This window comes from Pristis pectinata, chromosome 14 (assembly GCF_009764475.1).
Source record: "Pristis pectinata isolate sPriPec2 chromosome 14, sPriPec2.1.pri, whole genome shotgun sequence".
Classification (NCBI taxonomy): domain Eukaryota; kingdom Metazoa; phylum Chordata; class Chondrichthyes; order Rhinopristiformes; family Pristidae; genus Pristis; species Pristis pectinata.
Genome location: NC_067418.1, coordinates 5,721,588 through 5,740,311, shown reverse-complemented (window position 1 = coordinate 5,740,311; position 18,724 = coordinate 5,721,588). Strand labels below are relative to the sequence as shown.

Genomic DNA, 18,724 nt, shown 5'->3' with positions numbered 1-18,724 from the left:
ATGACACTAATTGTCGCCTTTATATCGAAGGATGTAGAGTGTTGAACGACACTGGACAATTTCCCATCAGGCACCCAGCCCTATTTCTCTGTTGTCGCTTGCTGAAGTTCAGTTGTACAAAGCAGCACATGCTGTATGTATTGGTCCTTGGCTAGACATTAATTTCCATCATTTAGTTGCCCAGTTGGAATGTAATTCTTTTCATTTACTTCCCGAGTATAACTTATTAACTGTCTTGCCTTGACTTCAAGAATAATTTTCTTTCAATATTTGGATATTCTAAAGGGCATGAATGTGCCAGCCTTCATGTGAATATTGGTATAAATTAAAAGAGTTTTGACAGTTTTAACATTTGATATTGATGTTCTCTTGAAGCTCTTGGAGTCTAAGACTGTTTTATTTCTGGTTAAAGAGCTTGTTGAATATTTATGTAACCTTCCCAGAAAAGATAACTTGCTATCAAGTGTCTCTAGGTCTTTGATAATCTATCCTAATGTTGGCTGTTTTTCCATCAGCGTTGTGAAATGACGAGGGAACTGACCTGTGGCAGTGGTTCCCAACAATTTTGAATGAAAGCCTCCCTTGTTCACACTTGGCAAAATGTGCCCAACCCCCCCATTGGAGGGCCAGTGACATCATGGCCACTTCTTCTCAGGAAATGGAGCTGTCGCAGGGATTCCTCAGACTGTGATCAGCCTTTAGCCAGGGCAGCTGGCATATGAAGAATTTTCTATGTGAACTTTCTATCTAAGTTACTTTTAATTTTGAAGCTTCACTGACTCCCTGTAATCGTTGCCCACTTCGCCCACTTCCCAGCCCTCTTGGGAGCCAAGCACCACAGGTTGGGAGTCATTGATCAAACCCTCTTGCTTCACATTCTGGAGGCCACAGGTTCTTGTCCTATGAAAAAGGACAAGTCTTGAGGGCAAAGGGTTGGCACGATATCGAGGGAATGCTGCATTGTTGGCTTTCTAATGCAGTATTCGGCAGAGGTCTGATTTCCTATTAAGATAGATGCAAAACATCCAATGATGTGGAGGTTTTTGAGTGTCTTGCCAAAATTTATTTGTCAATCAAGATAACTTATATAAAAAAACCTAATCTAGTTGTTAACTGCAGAGACATTTGTGGGAAGCTTGCTCCGCCCAAATGTCTTTGTTTTTAAAGAAGTTGACTGATGTACTTGGGAAGGACGTGATAAGTGCTATACAAATGCAGCTGACGTGGAATCCAGGATGCATTGGCGAGGAAAGGTGGAAAGATTAGTTCACAAGACTGGACTACGCAGAATCAGATTTATTGTCACTGACTTAAATGACGTGAAATTTGTTGTTTTGTAGTAGCAGTATAGTGCAAAGACATAAATTTACTATAAATTTCAAATATCAATAAATAGAGCAAAAAAAAACTCAGGCATAGATGGAATGCATTGTATACAGAATATAACATCTATATATTTATTTCTAGTTGAGTTGTAGAGCTTTAAAATTCTGAATGGCTAATTCATATCAATATACCAGTGATCCAAATTCCTGTTACATATTTGTCCACTATGCGTTGTGTATATTTTGTTAATGCTGATCTTATTCGCATTTTTCACTTATTTATGCAAGTTCTCCGAGGGCAGGCTGACCCTTTCTGGTGAATATTCCAAGGTTTTCTGCAGATTGGGTAGCATCTGGTTCATTGCCACTGTAAAGGAACAGCAATTTGAAATTCCGTTGCGGGTCAGAAGCCCCTCCCATGCAAGGGTTTATGAAGTGTGCTTCTCTGAATTAAGAGAAGATTTCTTTATTAGTCACATGTACACCGAAACACAATGAAATGCACCTTTTACGTAGAGTGTTCTGGGGGCAGCCCGCAAGTGTCGCCACGCTTCCGGCGCCAACATAGCATGCTCACAGCTTGCTAACCTGAACGTCTTTGGAATGTGGGAGGAAACCGGAGCGGCCGGAGGAAACCCACGCAGACACAGGGAGAACATACAAACTCCTTACAGACAGTGACCGGATTTGAATCCGGGTCACTGGCACTGTAAAGCGTTAAGCTAACCGCTACACTACTATGCTTGTCTGGATTGTCCGGAATTGCCTTCAACGGTACTTAGTTTTATATCAGAAATTTGCAGACCTTCACTATGCATATTAATTAAATTAGCAGGGTCTTTCTTCCTGGATGTGCATGCCAGATACTCATGATGAACCTGCAACTGAGAACAGGATGGCCATTGCAATCAAAGTACCTGTGATTGCTGGCTGGCATGTTTTATCTCGGGGGGCCGATTTGGACCACGCCCATCTCTCTGCCTTTCCAGGTGGTGTTTTATCTAGCAGGAGCAGCTGAACCTTGTTCAGGCCCCATAAATCCTGAAGCTTTAGCTGTCTAGCTGTTTGTGAGGAAGGGTTGCCCTGTGTTGCCTGCATGCACAAGGTTAGCATTTTCAAGGGTGAGCTTGTGCAGTCTGTTCATTCATTAATCTCTCTCTTTCTCTGTCCATGCAGGTATGGCCTCACAAGTTTTGGTCTGTCCACCACACATTTATCAAACTCAGACAAGTGCCTTTTGTAGTGTGAAGAAACTGAAAGTTGAGCCAAGTAGTTGTGTGTACCATGAGAGAACTTATCCACGGACTTACCTAAACGGACGGAACCTTGGAGTTGCCCACCCTGCTCACGTGGCTGGCTCTTCCTTTCACCTGAAGGGCTCTGCTGGCAGACCTCGTGGACACAGCATTTTGGTGGCAGCGAGTGCCATTGCATTGGACCCATTGTGCACTGCTGGGGTCACAGCAGCGCCGGCGCCGCAGCAACCTCTGGCGGTGGCACCGCAGGGCGAGAGGCCAGGCGGCAGTCTAACCTCGCTGGAGAGCTACCAGCGATGCGGGCTGAAGAGAAAAAGTGAGGAGCTCGACAACCGAGGTAGCGCCATGCAGATTGTGGACGAGCTGTCAATAATGCCAGCGATGTTGCAGGCGGGCGTTGGGAACCCGGTTGCTGTGGTGACCACTGCCTCGAAGCAAAACAGTGCAAGTGGCGACGGCGATTACCATCTGGTGCAGCACGAAGTGCTGTGCTCGATGAAAAATACCTATGAGGTCCTCGACTTCCTGGGACGTGGGACCTTTGGCCAGGTGGTGAAATGTTGGAAGAGGGGTACGAACGAGATTGTCGCGATAAAAATCTTAAAAAACCACCCCTCGTATGCACGGCAGGGGCAAATCGAAGTCGGCATCTTGGCACAGTTGAGCAACGAAAACGCGGATGAGTTTAACTTTGTGCGTGCCTATGAGTGCTTTCAGCACCGAAATCATACGTGTTTGGTATTTGAGATGTTGGAGCAGAATTTATATGACTTTCTAAAGCAGAACAAGTTTAGTCCCTTGCCCCTAAAAGTGATCAGGCCAATCTTGCAGCAAGTGGCCACTGCACTGAATAAACTAAAGAGCCTTGGTTTAATCCACGCAGACCTCAAACCAGAGAATATCATGCTGGTCGATCCCATTCGGCAGCCTTACAGGGTGAAAGTGATCGACTTTGGGTCAGCCAGCCATGTGTCCAAAGCCGTATGTTCGACGTATTTGCAGTCAAGGTATTACAGGTGAGTGCCAGTTCGTCTGTGGAACCACAGTTGGTAGAGTGAGATGATGGGGCCTCAGCAGAGATATCTTTCTCAGAATGAGCTGTACACATTAACAAAGGTTGTAAGCTTGCAGATTTGGTTTTATGATGCAGGGTGTGGTTCTGAGATGGCAAAAGATAAATGGATGAATGCTGATCTTTGGTGGGGAATACTGTGTAGGGTTTGACAGTGGTGTTACATTCAGTTAGAGCTACACTCTTTATTCTTGAATGCTACTGCAGCAAAGGTATTTCCTCTTATTTTTACAAATCCTGTAGCATCTTGCTTTTAAGCATGTTGAATTTGAATTTCAGGATGCTGGTCGGAGAATATCTATTCTTTTTTGATTGATTGTTATCTGCAGCAGATTCCGTGAAATGGCAGGGATGTGGTTCTATTCAGGAGGAGTGTGCGTTGGTGTCATACTGTCTGGAAGGGGCTGGGCTTGCTTTTAAGCAGGTAGCAGTTAACCCAGTCATAGCTGGGCTGTGTGCACTTAGTAATAAGGGAGAAATTGATTTAAATTGAATCCACTAAGTTGAGTCACCAGTTCTTATCCCCATTGAGAGTGTTTTATTTGCCTGTCTCTTGCTGCATCAGGTTGGCCAGTTTAAATATTGGAATACTGGAATAGTAACTAAACGTAGGCATCAGGGTCTGAGAGCAAGTCCATTAATAAATTTCGAATATTGTTTGGCCAGCACTAACTCAGCATACAACTGCAAGACAAAAGGAGCAGAAATTTGATCTAGGGTTCACTCCGCCGAGGCTAAAACAAGGCAGGAACAGTGTCTTTTTTTCCAATTAAGTAGAGGCATGTAGAGTTTTGAATGGCAGCATTACACAATGTGCTTTCAGTGGGATTGAAGAGGCTGCCTTCTGCTTCCTGGAGAGATTTCCCAGGAGTTGTTGGTTTCTTTCAGTACTCTGATGTTTTTGGCACTGATGAAGAAGCTCAAAAAAATTCCTGGAAAACAGTTGCACAGTACTGTCACTTGTGCCAGCTACTTCCTTAGCATCAAAGGGTTATATTTAGAGAACCAGGTATTTTACCTACTAGTGTTGTCACCCAGTGTTGTCTAAAAACCCACTTTGCTTCTGAATTACTTTGCCTCTCGCCGTCAGTAAATGTTTATTACCAAACACTAATGCAAACTGATGGATGTTGGAGAATGGAGTGTAAAACATTCACCCCTGTTTTCAGATCCCTTCATGTGTAACCACCACCAAATCTACACCAAGTCTCCAATCTTGCCCAGTTCTGTCCTCTTCATCATTCTGGATTTCTAAGGTGGCCTGCCTTTAGCTGCCTTGAACCGAACTTTTATAGTTGTCTCCCTCAAGTCTCTGTCTCTCCATTCCCACGTTTAAGATCCACTGTAAAAGTTTTCTCTTCCACTCAGCTTTTGATCACTTGCCCTTAAGAATTCCCTGGTGTCAAATTCTGTTTTATAACTTCCTGTGATGCACCTTGGGGTGCTTTGCAACATTAAGGGTACTCTGTTAATGCTTGTTGTTCTTGTTGATGAATGATGTATTGTGCTGAGCCTTGGTTGGTATTAGAAATGCGGTTGTTCAGTAGTCCCTGTTTAATATTGGTTTACCTTGTTACATAGAAACATAGAAAACCTACAGCACAATTCAGGCCCTTTGGCCCACAAAGTTGTGCCGAACATGTCCCTAGCTTAGAAATTACTAGGCTTACCCATAGCCCTCTATTTTTCTGAGCTCCCTATATCTATCCAAAAGTCTCTTAAAGGACCCTATCGTATCCGCCTCCACCACTGTTGCCGGCAGCCCATTGCACGCACGCACCACTCTCTGAGTAAAAAACTTACCCCTGACATCTCCTCTGTACCTACTCCCCAGCACCTTAAACCTGTGTCCTCTTGTGGCAACCATTTCAGCCCTGGGGAAAAGCCTCTGACTATCCACATGATCAGTGCCTCTCATCATCTTGTGCACCTCTATAAAATGCTACTGCAAGTAGAAAGAGTGATTTAGTACCTTTATTAATAAATAAGTAACGATCAAGAGAAATAGGAATGGTTAGAACGAGAGTAGAAAAACATCTGCAAATAGTATATTGCAATAAGAAACATTGTTGAGATTGAGTTACAGAGAGATGTATTTAGACAGCAAACCCAACAACTGCCCTCAATTCCAGCCCACGGAGCTCAAAGTTGCGCGGTTAACCATTAATGCCACAGTATTGCATCCAGAGATATTCCAATATAAAGGGAACTAAAATAAGAATTGGAGCTAAAGTTTTGGGCGAATGATCTTTTCATTAGATGCTGAGTATTTCAAGTATTTTAGATGTCATACATTCCCAGTATTTTACTTTTCTAATAAAGAACCAATCATGAAGTGGTGTTCACATAACCTGAACATGCTTCGATGCACATTGCGGCTACCAAAGTGCATTTTTTTTTTGTTGTGTTATAATGTAGGGGAAGACAATATTGCACAGCAGGCTCCTGCGATCAGCAATGACCAGATATTCTGTTTTGACGATGTTGACTGAGGGATAAATATTGGGCATACACTCGGGTGAAATCCCTGATCATCTTTGAAATAGTGCCAAGAGACCTTTTGCTTTCATCTGAGATGACAGATAGAAGTTTAATACCTTCTCTGATACATGGCACCTCCAGTGGTGCATGCTTCTTACTTCCTGATATTCATCAGGAAAGTCCATGGTTTTATCTAATAGTTCACCTCATTTTGTAATTTTCACTCAATGTATTGGTTTATTGTTGTCACATGTACCAAGATAGAGTGAAAAGCTTTTGTTTGCATGCCATCCAGACAGATCATGCCATACATAAGTACATCGAGGTAGTAAAAAGAAAACAATGCAGAATATAGTGCTGCAGTTACAGAGAAAGTGCAGTGCAAGTAGACAAATAAAGTGCAAGGGCCACGACGAGGTAGATTGGGAGATCATATTTTAGCATATGAGAGGTCTGTTCAAGAGTCTGATAACAGCAGGGGTAGAAGCTGTCCTTGAGTATGGTGGTACCTGGTCTCAATCATTTGTATCTTCTGTACGACGAGAGAAGAGAGAATGAATGGAAAACAAATGGTGCCAGAAAGGTTGAACAGCTTGTGGAGGTTCACAGCACACTTTCCATCACTGTGTCTCCATACATATTGTGCAGTGTCATGTTTAGCTGTGGAATAGAAAGGCAGACCTTTTTCTTTCAGGCTGTAGGCCATGTGCATTTGAAGCTCCACAAGATGGAATGAAGGGTCTAAATTTTGCACGGGACGTGCTCTGGAACATGCAAGTCATATTTTATTGATTGCTGGCTGCATTAATCTTCCTTTTGAAGATTAGATTATATCACTAACATGTGACTCATCCAGTGCTTTTACCTCACCTATCAATTATCCATTCTGTGTAATGTGGATTATGGCCACAAAGCTAGTCTGTCTGCCCTGTGTTGACAAGTAAACAATAACAGCTGCCGTACTGCTGAGCAATTTGTAACTGAGCCGTAGAGTTATACAGTGCAGAAACAGGCCCTTCAGCCTAACTTGTCCATGCTGACCAAGGTGCCTTCCTGAGCAGATCCCATTTGCCTGCATTTAACCCCTATCCTTCAAAACCTTTCCTATCCAAGAACTTGTCCAAATGTCTTTTAAACATTGTAATTGTACCTATCTTCACCATTTCCTCTGGTGCCTTGTTCCATATACCCACCACCCTCTGTCTGGAAAAACTGGCCCCTCAGCTCTCCTTGAAATCTTTCCCCTCTCACCTTAAAGCTATACCCTCCCCTACCCTGGAACTCCCCGACCTTGGGAAAAAGACTGTGACCATCCACCTTATCTGTCCCCCTCATGATTTTATAAACCTCTATGAGGTCACCCCTCAGCCTCCTTCGCTCCAGGGAAAACAATCCCAGCCTATCCAGTCCCTCCTTTTCACTCAAGCCTTCCAGTCCTGGCAACTTGTGAATCTTTTCTGCACCCTTTCCAGCTTATCATCACCTTCCTATAGTATGGTGACCAGCACTGCACACAGTGTTCCATTTGTGATCTCACAAATGTCCTATACGGCTGTAACATGACGCCCCAACCCTTGTACTCAGTGCCCCACTCAGTGAAGGCAAGCATGTCATATGCCTTCTTCACCACTTTGTCTACCTGTGTCACCACTTTCAGGGAACTATATACTTCCGCCTCTAGGTTTCTCTGTTCTACAACACTCCCCAAGGCCCTGTCATTTACTGTACAAGTCCTTCCCTGGTTTAACTTCCTAAAATGTGGCACTTTGCACTTAACTAAATTCCGTCTGCCATTCCTTTGCCAACTTCCCCATTTGGTCTATATCCTGTTGTAAAACACGATGATGCTGGATGAACTCAGCAGGCCAGGCAATATCCGTGGTGAAAAGTACCGACCCGAAACATTGACCGCCTGCTTTTCTCCACAGATGCTGCCTGGCCTGCTAACTTCCTCCAGCATCATAGTGTTTTTCATCTAGATTCCAGCATCTGCAGTCCTTTGTTTCTCTATATCCTGTTGTAACCTTAGACAACCTTCTTCACTGTCTGCTACACCACCAATTTTGGTGTCATCCACAAATTTACTCATCTTGCCACCTACATTGTCATCCAAAATGTTAATATATATGACAAACAACAGTGGGCCCAGCACCAATGTCCATGGCATGCTGCTGGTCACAGGCCTCTAATCTGAAAAACACCCCTCCCAACTACTGAGCCAATTTTGTATCCAATTGGTAGCTCACTCTGGATCCCATGTGATTTCACCCTTTGGACCAGTCAACCATGTGGTAACTACTGTTAGTTCAGCCTATAGACTGAAGGTGGAAGTGGGTGAATTATGCTTATATTTCTTTTGTTAAGTGTGAAGCTCGTTGGAGTGACTAATCACACGTAAAGCAGGCAGAGGAGAGGAGATTCACCAGGATGTTGCCTGGGATTGAACATTTCAGTTATGAGGAGAGACTGGATAGGCTGGACTTGTTTTCTTCGGAGCAGAGGAGGCTGAAGGGGGACCTGATAGAAGTGTACAAAATTATGAGGGGCATAGATTGGGTAGATAGCAAGAAACTTTTTTCCATAGCAGATGCGTCTCAGACCAGAGGCTATAGGTTTATGGTGAGGAGTAAGAATTTTCTTTACCCAGAAGGTAGTTGCAATCTGGAATGCACTCCTTGAGCAGATACTCTCACAACATTTAGGAAGCGTCTGGATGAGCACTTGAATTGCCAAGTCTATGGACCAAGTGCTGGTAAATGCTGGGCAGGCACGGTAGTGTAGTGGTTAGCATAACGCTATTACAGCGCCAGCGACCTGGGCTCAATTCCAGCAACTATCTGTAAGGAGTTTGTACGTTCTCCCCATGTCTGTGTGGGTTTCCTCTGGGTGCTCCGGTTTCCTCCCACATTCCAAAGACATATGGGTTAGGAAGTTGTGGTCATGCTGTGTTGGTGCCGGAAACATGGCGACACTTGCGGGCTGCCCCCAGAACACTCTACGTAAAAGATGCATTTCACTGTGTGTTTCGATGTACGTGTGACTAATAGGCATCCATCTAAATGAGATTAGTATTAACAGGTACTTGATGGTCAGTGTAGACATGTGCTTTGGGGCCTCTTTCTGTGCTATATGACATTATGACTCTAAGCTGTTTGCCTTTGTGGAATATTTGAATCTTATAGAGATTGTGGCAGAGGAGCCAAAGTTCAGGTTCAATTCAAGTCTCTCTTCAGTTTGCCTGTGTCTCGGGTCACTTATCGTCATGGTACGAGGTGATCTGATTGTTAATTGTTGATTCGAGCACTACAAGAGATTTGCAAACTTGGAACTTCGAAAGCTGCCATTATCCACCCCCTAGTTATTATTTTAATTCTCGTGGGAGGTGGGCACTGCTTACGAGCCCAGCATTTATTGCCCATCAGTAAATTAAAATGAAAAGAACTGCAGATGGAGAAAATCTGAAATAGAAATAAAAAATACTGGAATCTGTGGAAAGAGAAACAGTTCATGTTTCAGGTTGGTGATGGAGTTTGACAAAGAGTCTTTGACCTGAAAGTTAACTCTTTCTCTTTCCACAGGGGCTGACTGAACGGCTGAGTGCTCCCAGCATATTCTGTTTATTTATTGCCCATGGCGATGGTAATGGCTTTGAACGTCAGGGGGAAATCTTGGACATGGTGCTTGGTGCATGAAGAGATGCTTGCCTTCCCTTACTTTGTCGATACCGTCCATAAAAGTGAACAGCTGCTGATGCCACAATCCCATCATTAATCCCCTGCCTACTCTGCTGTATCTGGTGTTCGGAGATAGTCCTTCAATGAATCAAGGCCAATGAGGGAATAGAATCATAGAACAGTACAGCACAATACAGGCCCTTCGGCCCACAATGTTGTGCTGCCCTTTAAATCTTGCCTAAGACTATCCTAACCCCTTCCTCCCACATATCCCCCATTTTAAATTCCTCCATATGCTTATCTAGTAATCTCTTGAATTTGACTAATGTACCTGCCTCCACCACCGCCCCAGGCAGCGCATTCCATGCCCCTACCGCTCTCTGGGTAAAAAACCTCCCTCTGATATCTCCTTTGAACTTCCCATTACTTTAAAGCCATGCCCTCTTGGATTGAGCATTGGTGCCCTGGGAAAGAGGCGCTGGCTGTCTATCTATTCCTCTTAATATTTTGTACACCTCTATCATGTCTCCTCTTATCCTCCTTCTCTCCAAAGAATAAAGCCCTAGCTCCCTTAGTCTCTCCTTATAATGCATACTCTCTAAACCAGGCAGCATCCTGGTAAATCTCCTCTGCACCCTTTCCAACACTATAGAACATAAGAACAACGTTATAGAACATAAGAGTCCAGAAAACCCATCTGGGATCTATTCCATTGTAAGCTGGACATACTGTGATTGTAAAGAATGTGGTCATTAGTCAGTGAGCCGTTGCATTAGCCATTTGGGGAAAGCCTCAGCTAGACCAAGGTGAAAGAACAGTGGAATTTGTTGGATACACCTAACAATGAGCCAGCACAGGCATGATAGACGGTGCTTTTGTGGAACCATTCTTTTGATTTTTCTTCAAAATTAGGTTATTTTGCTCCAGACTTTGTTCATCCAAAAATTAAAAATTTCAAATTTGAAGAGAAATAAAGACCTTTTCTTTTACTATACATTGCCATGTCTCAGAAGCATTGATTTTTCACTGATTACATTACCCAAGGATTGATTCTAGTCTGGTAACTGGTCTCAAATGGTCTTTACTCATAAGTGAATTCTCATGTTTGATGGTGAGGGCCTTTGTGGTTGTGCCTGGAACTGATCCACAAGTCTAGCAGTAAGCTCGAGGCTTAGGAAAGTAAGCTAGAAAACTACCATTTTCTTGGGTTATGAGAGGATGCTATGGGACAAGGGGTGTAGGTGGGCGAGAACAGGGGTAAATAATTGACCGCTGACCTGTTTGACATCCAGCAAGCCCTACGGGTGAAATTTTTAAAAAAAATTTTATTTACTGCGTGGTAACAGACCCTTCCGGCCCAACGAGTCCACACCGCCCATTTTAAACCCAAATTAACCTACCTGTACGTCTTTGCAATGTGGGAGGAAACCGGAGTACCACGCAGACACGGGAGAACGTACAAACTCCTTACAGACAGCAACGGGAATCGAACCCCGATCACTGGCGCTGTAATAGCGTCGTGCTAACCGCTACGCTACCGTGCCGCTAATTGAGAGATGATTTAACACTGTGGGATTACCTAGTCAGCAGATGAAAACTGCATGTCTGACAATAGCGAAAAGGAAAGCTGGGTGAAGATAGCTTGTTGCCTCAGTATATTGAGTCAGCAAAGACTTTTAATGAGGCAATTAACAGCCTGCAACATTCTTTCAATAAAAGAATGACAAATGTATATTTCAGCCCATTTATGGTAGATGTATTATGCAAAAAAAAATAAACTCTTGGAAGAACTCAGTGGGTCGAGCAGCATCTGTGGAGGCGAAGGAATAAGTCGATATTTCAAGTTGAGACCCTGCATCAGGACATCGACCATACTTTTTCCTCCACAGATGTTGCTTGTCCTGCTGAGTTCTTCTGGCAGTTTATTTTTTTGCTCCAAATTTCCAACATCTGCAGTCTCTTGTGTCCCCAGTCCAGCCCTGGGGTTGCTTTTACTGCTTGTTGGCATCTGGGAACATAAGAACATGAGACTAAGATCAGGTAATTTAGTCCCAGAGTATGTTCTGCCGTCCAATGTGATCATGGCTGATTGGGGACCAAACTCCACAGACTTGCATTTGCCCAGAACTCTTCACACCTGTTGTATTTATCCAATTCCTTTTTGAAAATTACCACTGTGCCTCCTTCCACCACTTTTTCAGTAATTGCATTCCAGCTTAGAGGTCTTGCTTAAAACCCAGCAAGTGACCTTGTCTCCCTTGTGTGCCCTGGAACCTTCCTGAGCTTCTAAGATTGGGCTTTGCAGATACTTGCCAGTAATTTCTTCCAAAAATATGATGTATTTTGTCCTGTAGGAACGTACCTCACTCAAAGTCGGTACTCCAAAATTAGAGTACAGAGGAATGAGAGGGGACCTCATAGAAACATTTCGAATGTTGAAAGGACTGGACAGAGTAGATGTGGCCAAGTTGTTTCCCTTGGTGGGTGAGTCCAGGACTAGAGGGCACAGTCTTAGAATTAGAGGGTACCCAATTAGAAATGAGGAGAAATTTCTTCAGCCAGAGGGGCGTGGATTTATGGAGTTCGTTGCCACGTACAGCTGCGGAGGCCTGATCATTGGGGGTGTTTAAGGACATTGATACGTATCTAATTAGTCAAGGTATCAAGGGATATGGAGAAAAGGCCGCGAATTGGGGTTAGACGGGAGAATAGTTTAGCCAGTGGTGAGGTAGCAGAACAGACTCGATGGGCCGAATGGCCTACTTCTGCTCCTTTGTCTTGTCATCTTGTGAAAGTTGTTGGAAACCCGATTCCACTATCTTTCAGCACTCACAGCATCGTGCTATAAAACAGAAAAAAAAGTCCTCTAGTTAGGTCGCAGTTTTTTTAAAATTAAGGTCGAGAATTTACTAGCACAGTATGTACTTCTGAAAATTCCTCTGTACTCCCACCCCTTGCCTGCCATTCACAGTGATGCCTTTGCAAGGCAAGATGTCAGAGCATGTTTCCCAAACATTAATGGGGGCTTTGGGCTTAGATCTTCACAGTGATCTCCAGCTGATTTTTCAAGGCTCATGATCAAGCTGAAACCTTTTGGAATTATACTCTTCAACCTATCTAGCTTGATCTGTAGCTTTTTTTTATGAAAATGATGTGCAATGTCATACTTTTCACAAGCTCAGTATGTCCCAGAGTGCTTTACAATGAAGTACTTGAGAAATATTATCACTGCTGTAATATAGGAAGCAAGGCAGACAATATGGGAAGACAAACCATGTGGATCACATCAGATTTTCTTTAAGTGATGTTGATTCGGAGATGAATATTGGCCAAGGTAGCTGGGAGAACTCTGCCCCGCCTCGAAACAGAGGGATTCATAGAACGTTTAACAATCACCAGCGAAGGCAGCCTTGGTTTAATGTCTCATTGCAAGGCCTCTGTGCTGCACTTGGCGTATCAGCTTAGAATTTTGCACTTGGCTCTCTTGAATTGTTCCATTTTGTTAATCTCAAATCCTTCCCATTTCTCTGTATTTAATAACCCTGCAGGATGACTATCCGCCACCCTTCTGAGCAGATGAATCAATTCTGTATCTGTGTCCTTCCAGGGAGTTTATTTCACCTTCCCATCATTATTTTGCAATGGAAATATTTCTAGACTCTCAGCTGCCTTAGATTATACCTGCTTATTTTATACTCTCCTACTTGCAGGAAAAGTCAATCCATCATATTTATAAAGCCAAACACCAGAGGAACCTGTTGGGTTCAATTTATCTTAATCCTGGAGACAATGAGACCACAGAATCTATCCTGTCATTTCTCTCAATTATTTTAAAAACCCTCAATCAGATTACTTTTTAACCTCAAAATGTAGTTCTCATTGACATAACTTTTTCAATGTATAAACATTATTAATTGAAGTTTAATTGTACAATTTTTTGGATTAAATCAATGTTGTTCATCTATGAAATGTTTACTGAGAAGACCTTAAGGGAGGGATTCAGTCAATATTCCATGGGGGAAAAGATTCTTATTTTGGGCTTTTGCTAAGTTTTTTTTGCAGTAGCAAGGTAATAATTCTATAATGGATCTTTCTGCTTTCTACTACACATTACCCAAATGCCTGGCTGTTTTCTGTCTTTCTAACTGCAGTGTCATGGATTGAAATGAAAACACATTGCTCTTCCAGTCTGCCTGCCCGGTCATCCTGGATGTAGATCATTCCTGACTATTCACAAGTGCTCCCATCCCCACTTGGCCTCCACTCGGGCTCATTCCTAGAGCAGATTGTGGGTTGTGATCGGGAATCGGGATAATGGGGTTGAAAAATAAAATCAGCCATGATTGAATGGCGGAGCAGACTCGATGGGCCGAATGCCCGAATTCTGCTCCTATATCTTATGGGCTTATGATCTTTGCCCATTTTTCTTTCCTCCCAGACCCTGGACATTAAGAGTAAGTTGTGATTTCCCCAAATACCATAACTCATTGTTTCCATAATGGAGATGGATTGAACGCAATCTTTGGTGTATGGCTTGTTAATGTGATGGACTGCATAACACTTCCCCACTGGGGTTTGCTGCAGTCACTACAACTGATGGGTGATGCTGTGTTTTACTTATAGAATCAAAGGCAGAGAGCAGGAAGCAACCACCTCTAAAGCATGGAATTTGGTTCATGGAGATACGTTTGACTTTCAATGTGATTGCACTAAATTATACAGTGTTATGTGAGCCTTGTTTTGCAGGGAGCTTGCATCAATCCAGCAGCGAGCTAATCAGTTAAAAGCATATTTAGTAACTGGGGGCAGATTTGCGATACCTCTAATGAGAGATTTTTGCCTCATCTCCTCCTTAAGCCTAGGATTGCCTTCACAAAGCCATTTTTGTAAGGGTCAAACTGTCATCTAAAAATACCTTTGTGTTCATTCAAGCTTGGTGTTAGAGAACGGTATCACCAGTGTGTTGTGAGTTGTGGGCTTGAGCAAGGAGTTATCAGAAAGTAGCCAGTGAGACTTGGGATAGTCATGCATCATGGAAAATAATTTCCAGAAGTATCAGAATTTGAGTCTATGACTAGCTTTCATTTAGTTGACAAACTTCCCTGATGTTTCTTGTACGTTCCCCCAGAGGGATAATACACAAGATTTTGTAGTGTACCTTGTGTAACTGTAACTGTAAGTGTAACCGTACTTAATTAAAAGAGCCGCACTTACGAGTTTTGGTCAGTGTGGCCTCAAGACTTCCAGTTACTCTATCAAAGCGAGCTTCTACAATGTGAAGTGGGATTTTCTCAGGCCACATAAGCTCCCTATTCTGGGCAACAGTTTTATGGGTGAAGTGAGAGTGAGTTTCATGGAACTGCCTATCCTTTATTTTACAAGATGGGTTATGTCTTTCTCTTACCTCTGCTTTAAACTCTAGAGTTGTTCCCAAAGCTCTGCTGACTTCAACTCAACTGTCTGCCTGGCTTGAGTCATTTGGTGAATTGGTATTGGTTTATTCTTGTCACTTGTACCATGGTACAGTGAAAAACTTGTCTTGCATACCGATCGTACAGATCAATTCATTACACAGTGCAGTTACATTGAGTTAGTACAGAGTGCATTGAGGTAGTACAGGTAAAAACAATAACATTACAGAGTAAAGTGTCACAGCTACAGAGAAAGTGCAGTGCAATAAGCTGCAAGGTCACATCAAGGTAGATCGTGAGGTCATAGTCCATCTCACTGTATAAAGGAATCATTCAATAGTCTTATTACAGTGGGGTAGAAGCTGTCCTTAAGTCTGGTGGTACGTGCCCTCAGGCTCCTGTATCTTCTACCCGATGGAAGAGGAAAGAGAGAATGACCCGGGTGGGTGGGGTCTTTGATTATGCTGGCTGCATACAACCATTGAACAACTACACCTAATTAGAAAAGCCATCCCAACTAAGCATTCGTGATTGAGAAAGCCAACACTTCACTTAAAAAGCAATTAAAATTATTATGGAGTCATAGTCTCACAGCACAGACACAGGCCCTTTGGCCCACCATGTCTCTGCCAACCATCAAGTACCTATATATGCGAAGCAACACACAAAGCAGCTGGAGAATCTGTTGTTCCATATTCCAGCATTTGCAATCTCTTGTGTCTCCTATCTATACTAATTCCATTTACCAGCCCTTGGTCCATAGCTTACTATGCCTTGGAAATTCTAGAGCTTGTCTAGGTATTGTCTAGTTATCAACAAGGCCGTACAGTAACGTGATAGTTAATTACTTGGTTAGTGTTCAGAGGTCTGGACCATTGATCCACAGACATGAATTTGAATCCCGCCCCAGTGGCTGGAGAATTTAAATTTAAGTAATTAAATAAATCTGTAATAAAGCTGGTACCTGTAATGGTGTCCATGAAACTCCCAGATTGACTCCAGACCCATTTATGTGGTTGTCTCTTAACTGTCTCCTAAGTTCAGGGAGAACTTAGGGATGGCAATAAATGCCTGCATTGCCAGTAACGTCTCCGATGGGGTGAAAATGTTTTGGTGCAATGTTTCCCAAAACATAAACTACTCCGGAGATTCTCAGTCCAAATTTGTGAGCAGTCATGTGACTGCAGTGAAATCTAAAACAGCAGCTTATTGCACAGAATGGCACAGAATCATCCAAAATGCATGCCTACATCAGCCTTTAAAATCACAAATGAAATAAGTAGGAAAAAACTCGAGTAACAGGACAGTAATGATTTGTATAGAAGCCTTCAATTTGTCTTACTCAAGCTTTTTTCTCCTCTCTCCCCATTCTCTCTCCTCTTTTTCACCTTCTGTCTATCCCCTTTCATTCCTTCCACTGCTTATTACCTCTCATTCACGTTTCTACTTTCCGTTCATTATTTTTCCTGGACTGTCATCATTTACTTTTTTCTCTCTGTCCACTTTATTATTCCCTTCCTCTTTTTCCATCTTTTCTCTTCCCTCCTTTTTCACATTCCTCTTCTCTTTGCACTGTTTCTTGGATGAGCTGGCAAAACAGAGGCCCTGTCAATATTTAGTAAAAATTCAGTTAAGTTGCTTTTAGTCACAGTCCCTTAAATATCTGATGAATGTTATATTGGGTTGAAAACAGTTAGCGGTAACAATGCACTCAAGCAGACTAGAATATGGTAATCTGGATATGAGAAACATTAGGAACAAGAACAGATCACTTTATCCCTCTGTCTTACTCCATTCCATTAGACCATAGCTGCTAGCTACTGCAAATAAAGTCAAGTCTAACTCCACATTACTCTGATCATTCCTCAACTAATTCAAGCTCTGATTCAGTTTAAATAACCAAATTGAGCAGCTACGGTTAAAAGTACTGAATCTACGCAAAGTTTGAAAAAAGACAATGGAAAATTAATCAGGAAACAGTGATTAAGTTTAAGCTTTGAATGTTAAAATAATGAGAGAGACGGGTGATGCTGCACAAACTGGATTCAAGATTCCAGAGGAAAAAATGAGCTGGAATGAATTGGAGGCAAGGCAATACAGTACAGTGAGAACACCGATATCTGGCAATTACAGGTTAGTAAGAGTCCAATCCCTTGGCAGTTCATTGGTGATATTTGAATTAATACATTGCTTCCAATTCCTTTAATATCCTTGCATCATAAACAACTATGTCAGTCAGAATTGCCACATGTAATAAAGCATTCTATGCCGCCATAATTGTTCACATGAATTAAAAAAAAATCTTTAAACCTCCTGCCTTCCCGTTCAGAAAAAATTTCTGTGTTCCCAATCAGCCCCACTCCCGTACCCTCGGAAAAAGACTGTGACAATCCATCCTTATCTATACCCATGATTTTATAAACCTCTATCAGGTCACTCCTCAGCTTCCTATGCTCCTGGGAAATAAGTCCCAGCCTCTCCAATATCCTCTTATAACTCAAGCCTTCCAGTCGCGGCAATATCCTTGTGAATCTTTTTTTGCACCCTCTCTGGCTTCATCACATCCTTCCTATAGTATGACAACCAGAACTGCACACAATACTCCAGGTACGGTCTCACCAACGTCCTGTACGGCTGTAACATGACATCCCAACCCTTGTACTAAGTGCTCCGTCTGATGGAGGCAAGCATTCCATTCACCCTCTTCATCACCTTGTCTACCTGTGATGCTACTTTCAGAGAGCTATGTACTTATTGATCTCTCTGTAAATCTATGTAGTACATACTCCCAGCCTTATTGAGTGAAGGCCCCACTTGAAAGAGCGCAGAGAAAATTTACAAGATGTTACTGGGACTTGAGGACCTGAGTTGTAGGGAAAGGTTGAATAGGTTAGGACTTTATTCACTGGAGCGTAGGAGAATGAGGGGAGATCTCATAGAGGTATACAAAATTATGAGGGGTATAGAGAGGGTGAATGCATGCAAGCTTTTTCCCCTCAGGTTGGGCGAGACTAGAACTAGAGGTCATTTAGGGTGAAAGGTGAAATATTTAAGGGGTATCTGGAGGGAAACTTCCATCCGGTCCTGATGAAGGGTCTCGGCCCGAAACATCAACTGTTTATTTCCCTCCATAGATGCTGCCTGACCTGCTGAGTTCCTCCAGCACTTTTTGTATATTTGCTCCAGATTCCAGCATCTGCAGAATCTCTTCTGTCTCCATGGAGGGGAGGCTGGTTTCCATGATGTGCTGAGCTATGTCCACAACCCTGCAGTTTCTTGTGGTCTTGGACAGAGCAGTTGCCATACTGAGCCATGATGCATCCGGATAGGATGGTTTCCATGGTGCCCCTATAAAAGTTGGTGAGGGTCAATGGGGATATGCCAAATTCCCTTTGTCTTTTGAGGAAGTAGAGGCCACTGGTGCACTTTCTTGGCCATGCCATCCACATCGTTGGACCAGAACAAGCTATTGTTTAAACCTAGGAACTTGAAGCACTCAACCATC

The 18,724-nt window shown here is 42.9% G+C and overlaps 1 protein-coding gene across 5 annotated transcripts in view; it reads left to right on the top strand.

The window, feature by feature from the left end:
• Positions 1 to 18,724, top strand: part of hipk3a (homeodomain interacting protein kinase 3a) — a 244,886-nt gene that overhangs the window by 65,010 nt on the left and 161,152 nt on the right. For all 5 annotated transcript variants that reach the window (XM_052029055.1, XM_052029053.1, XM_052029052.1 and 2 more), the window contains one exon: positions 2,502 to 3,597. In XM_052029055.1, the coding sequence (XP_051885015.1) occupies positions 2,504 to 3,597 (1,094 nt within the window). In that variant the 5' untranslated portion in view covers positions 2,502 to 2,503. The remainder of the gene's footprint in view (positions 1 to 2,501; positions 3,598 to 18,724) is intronic.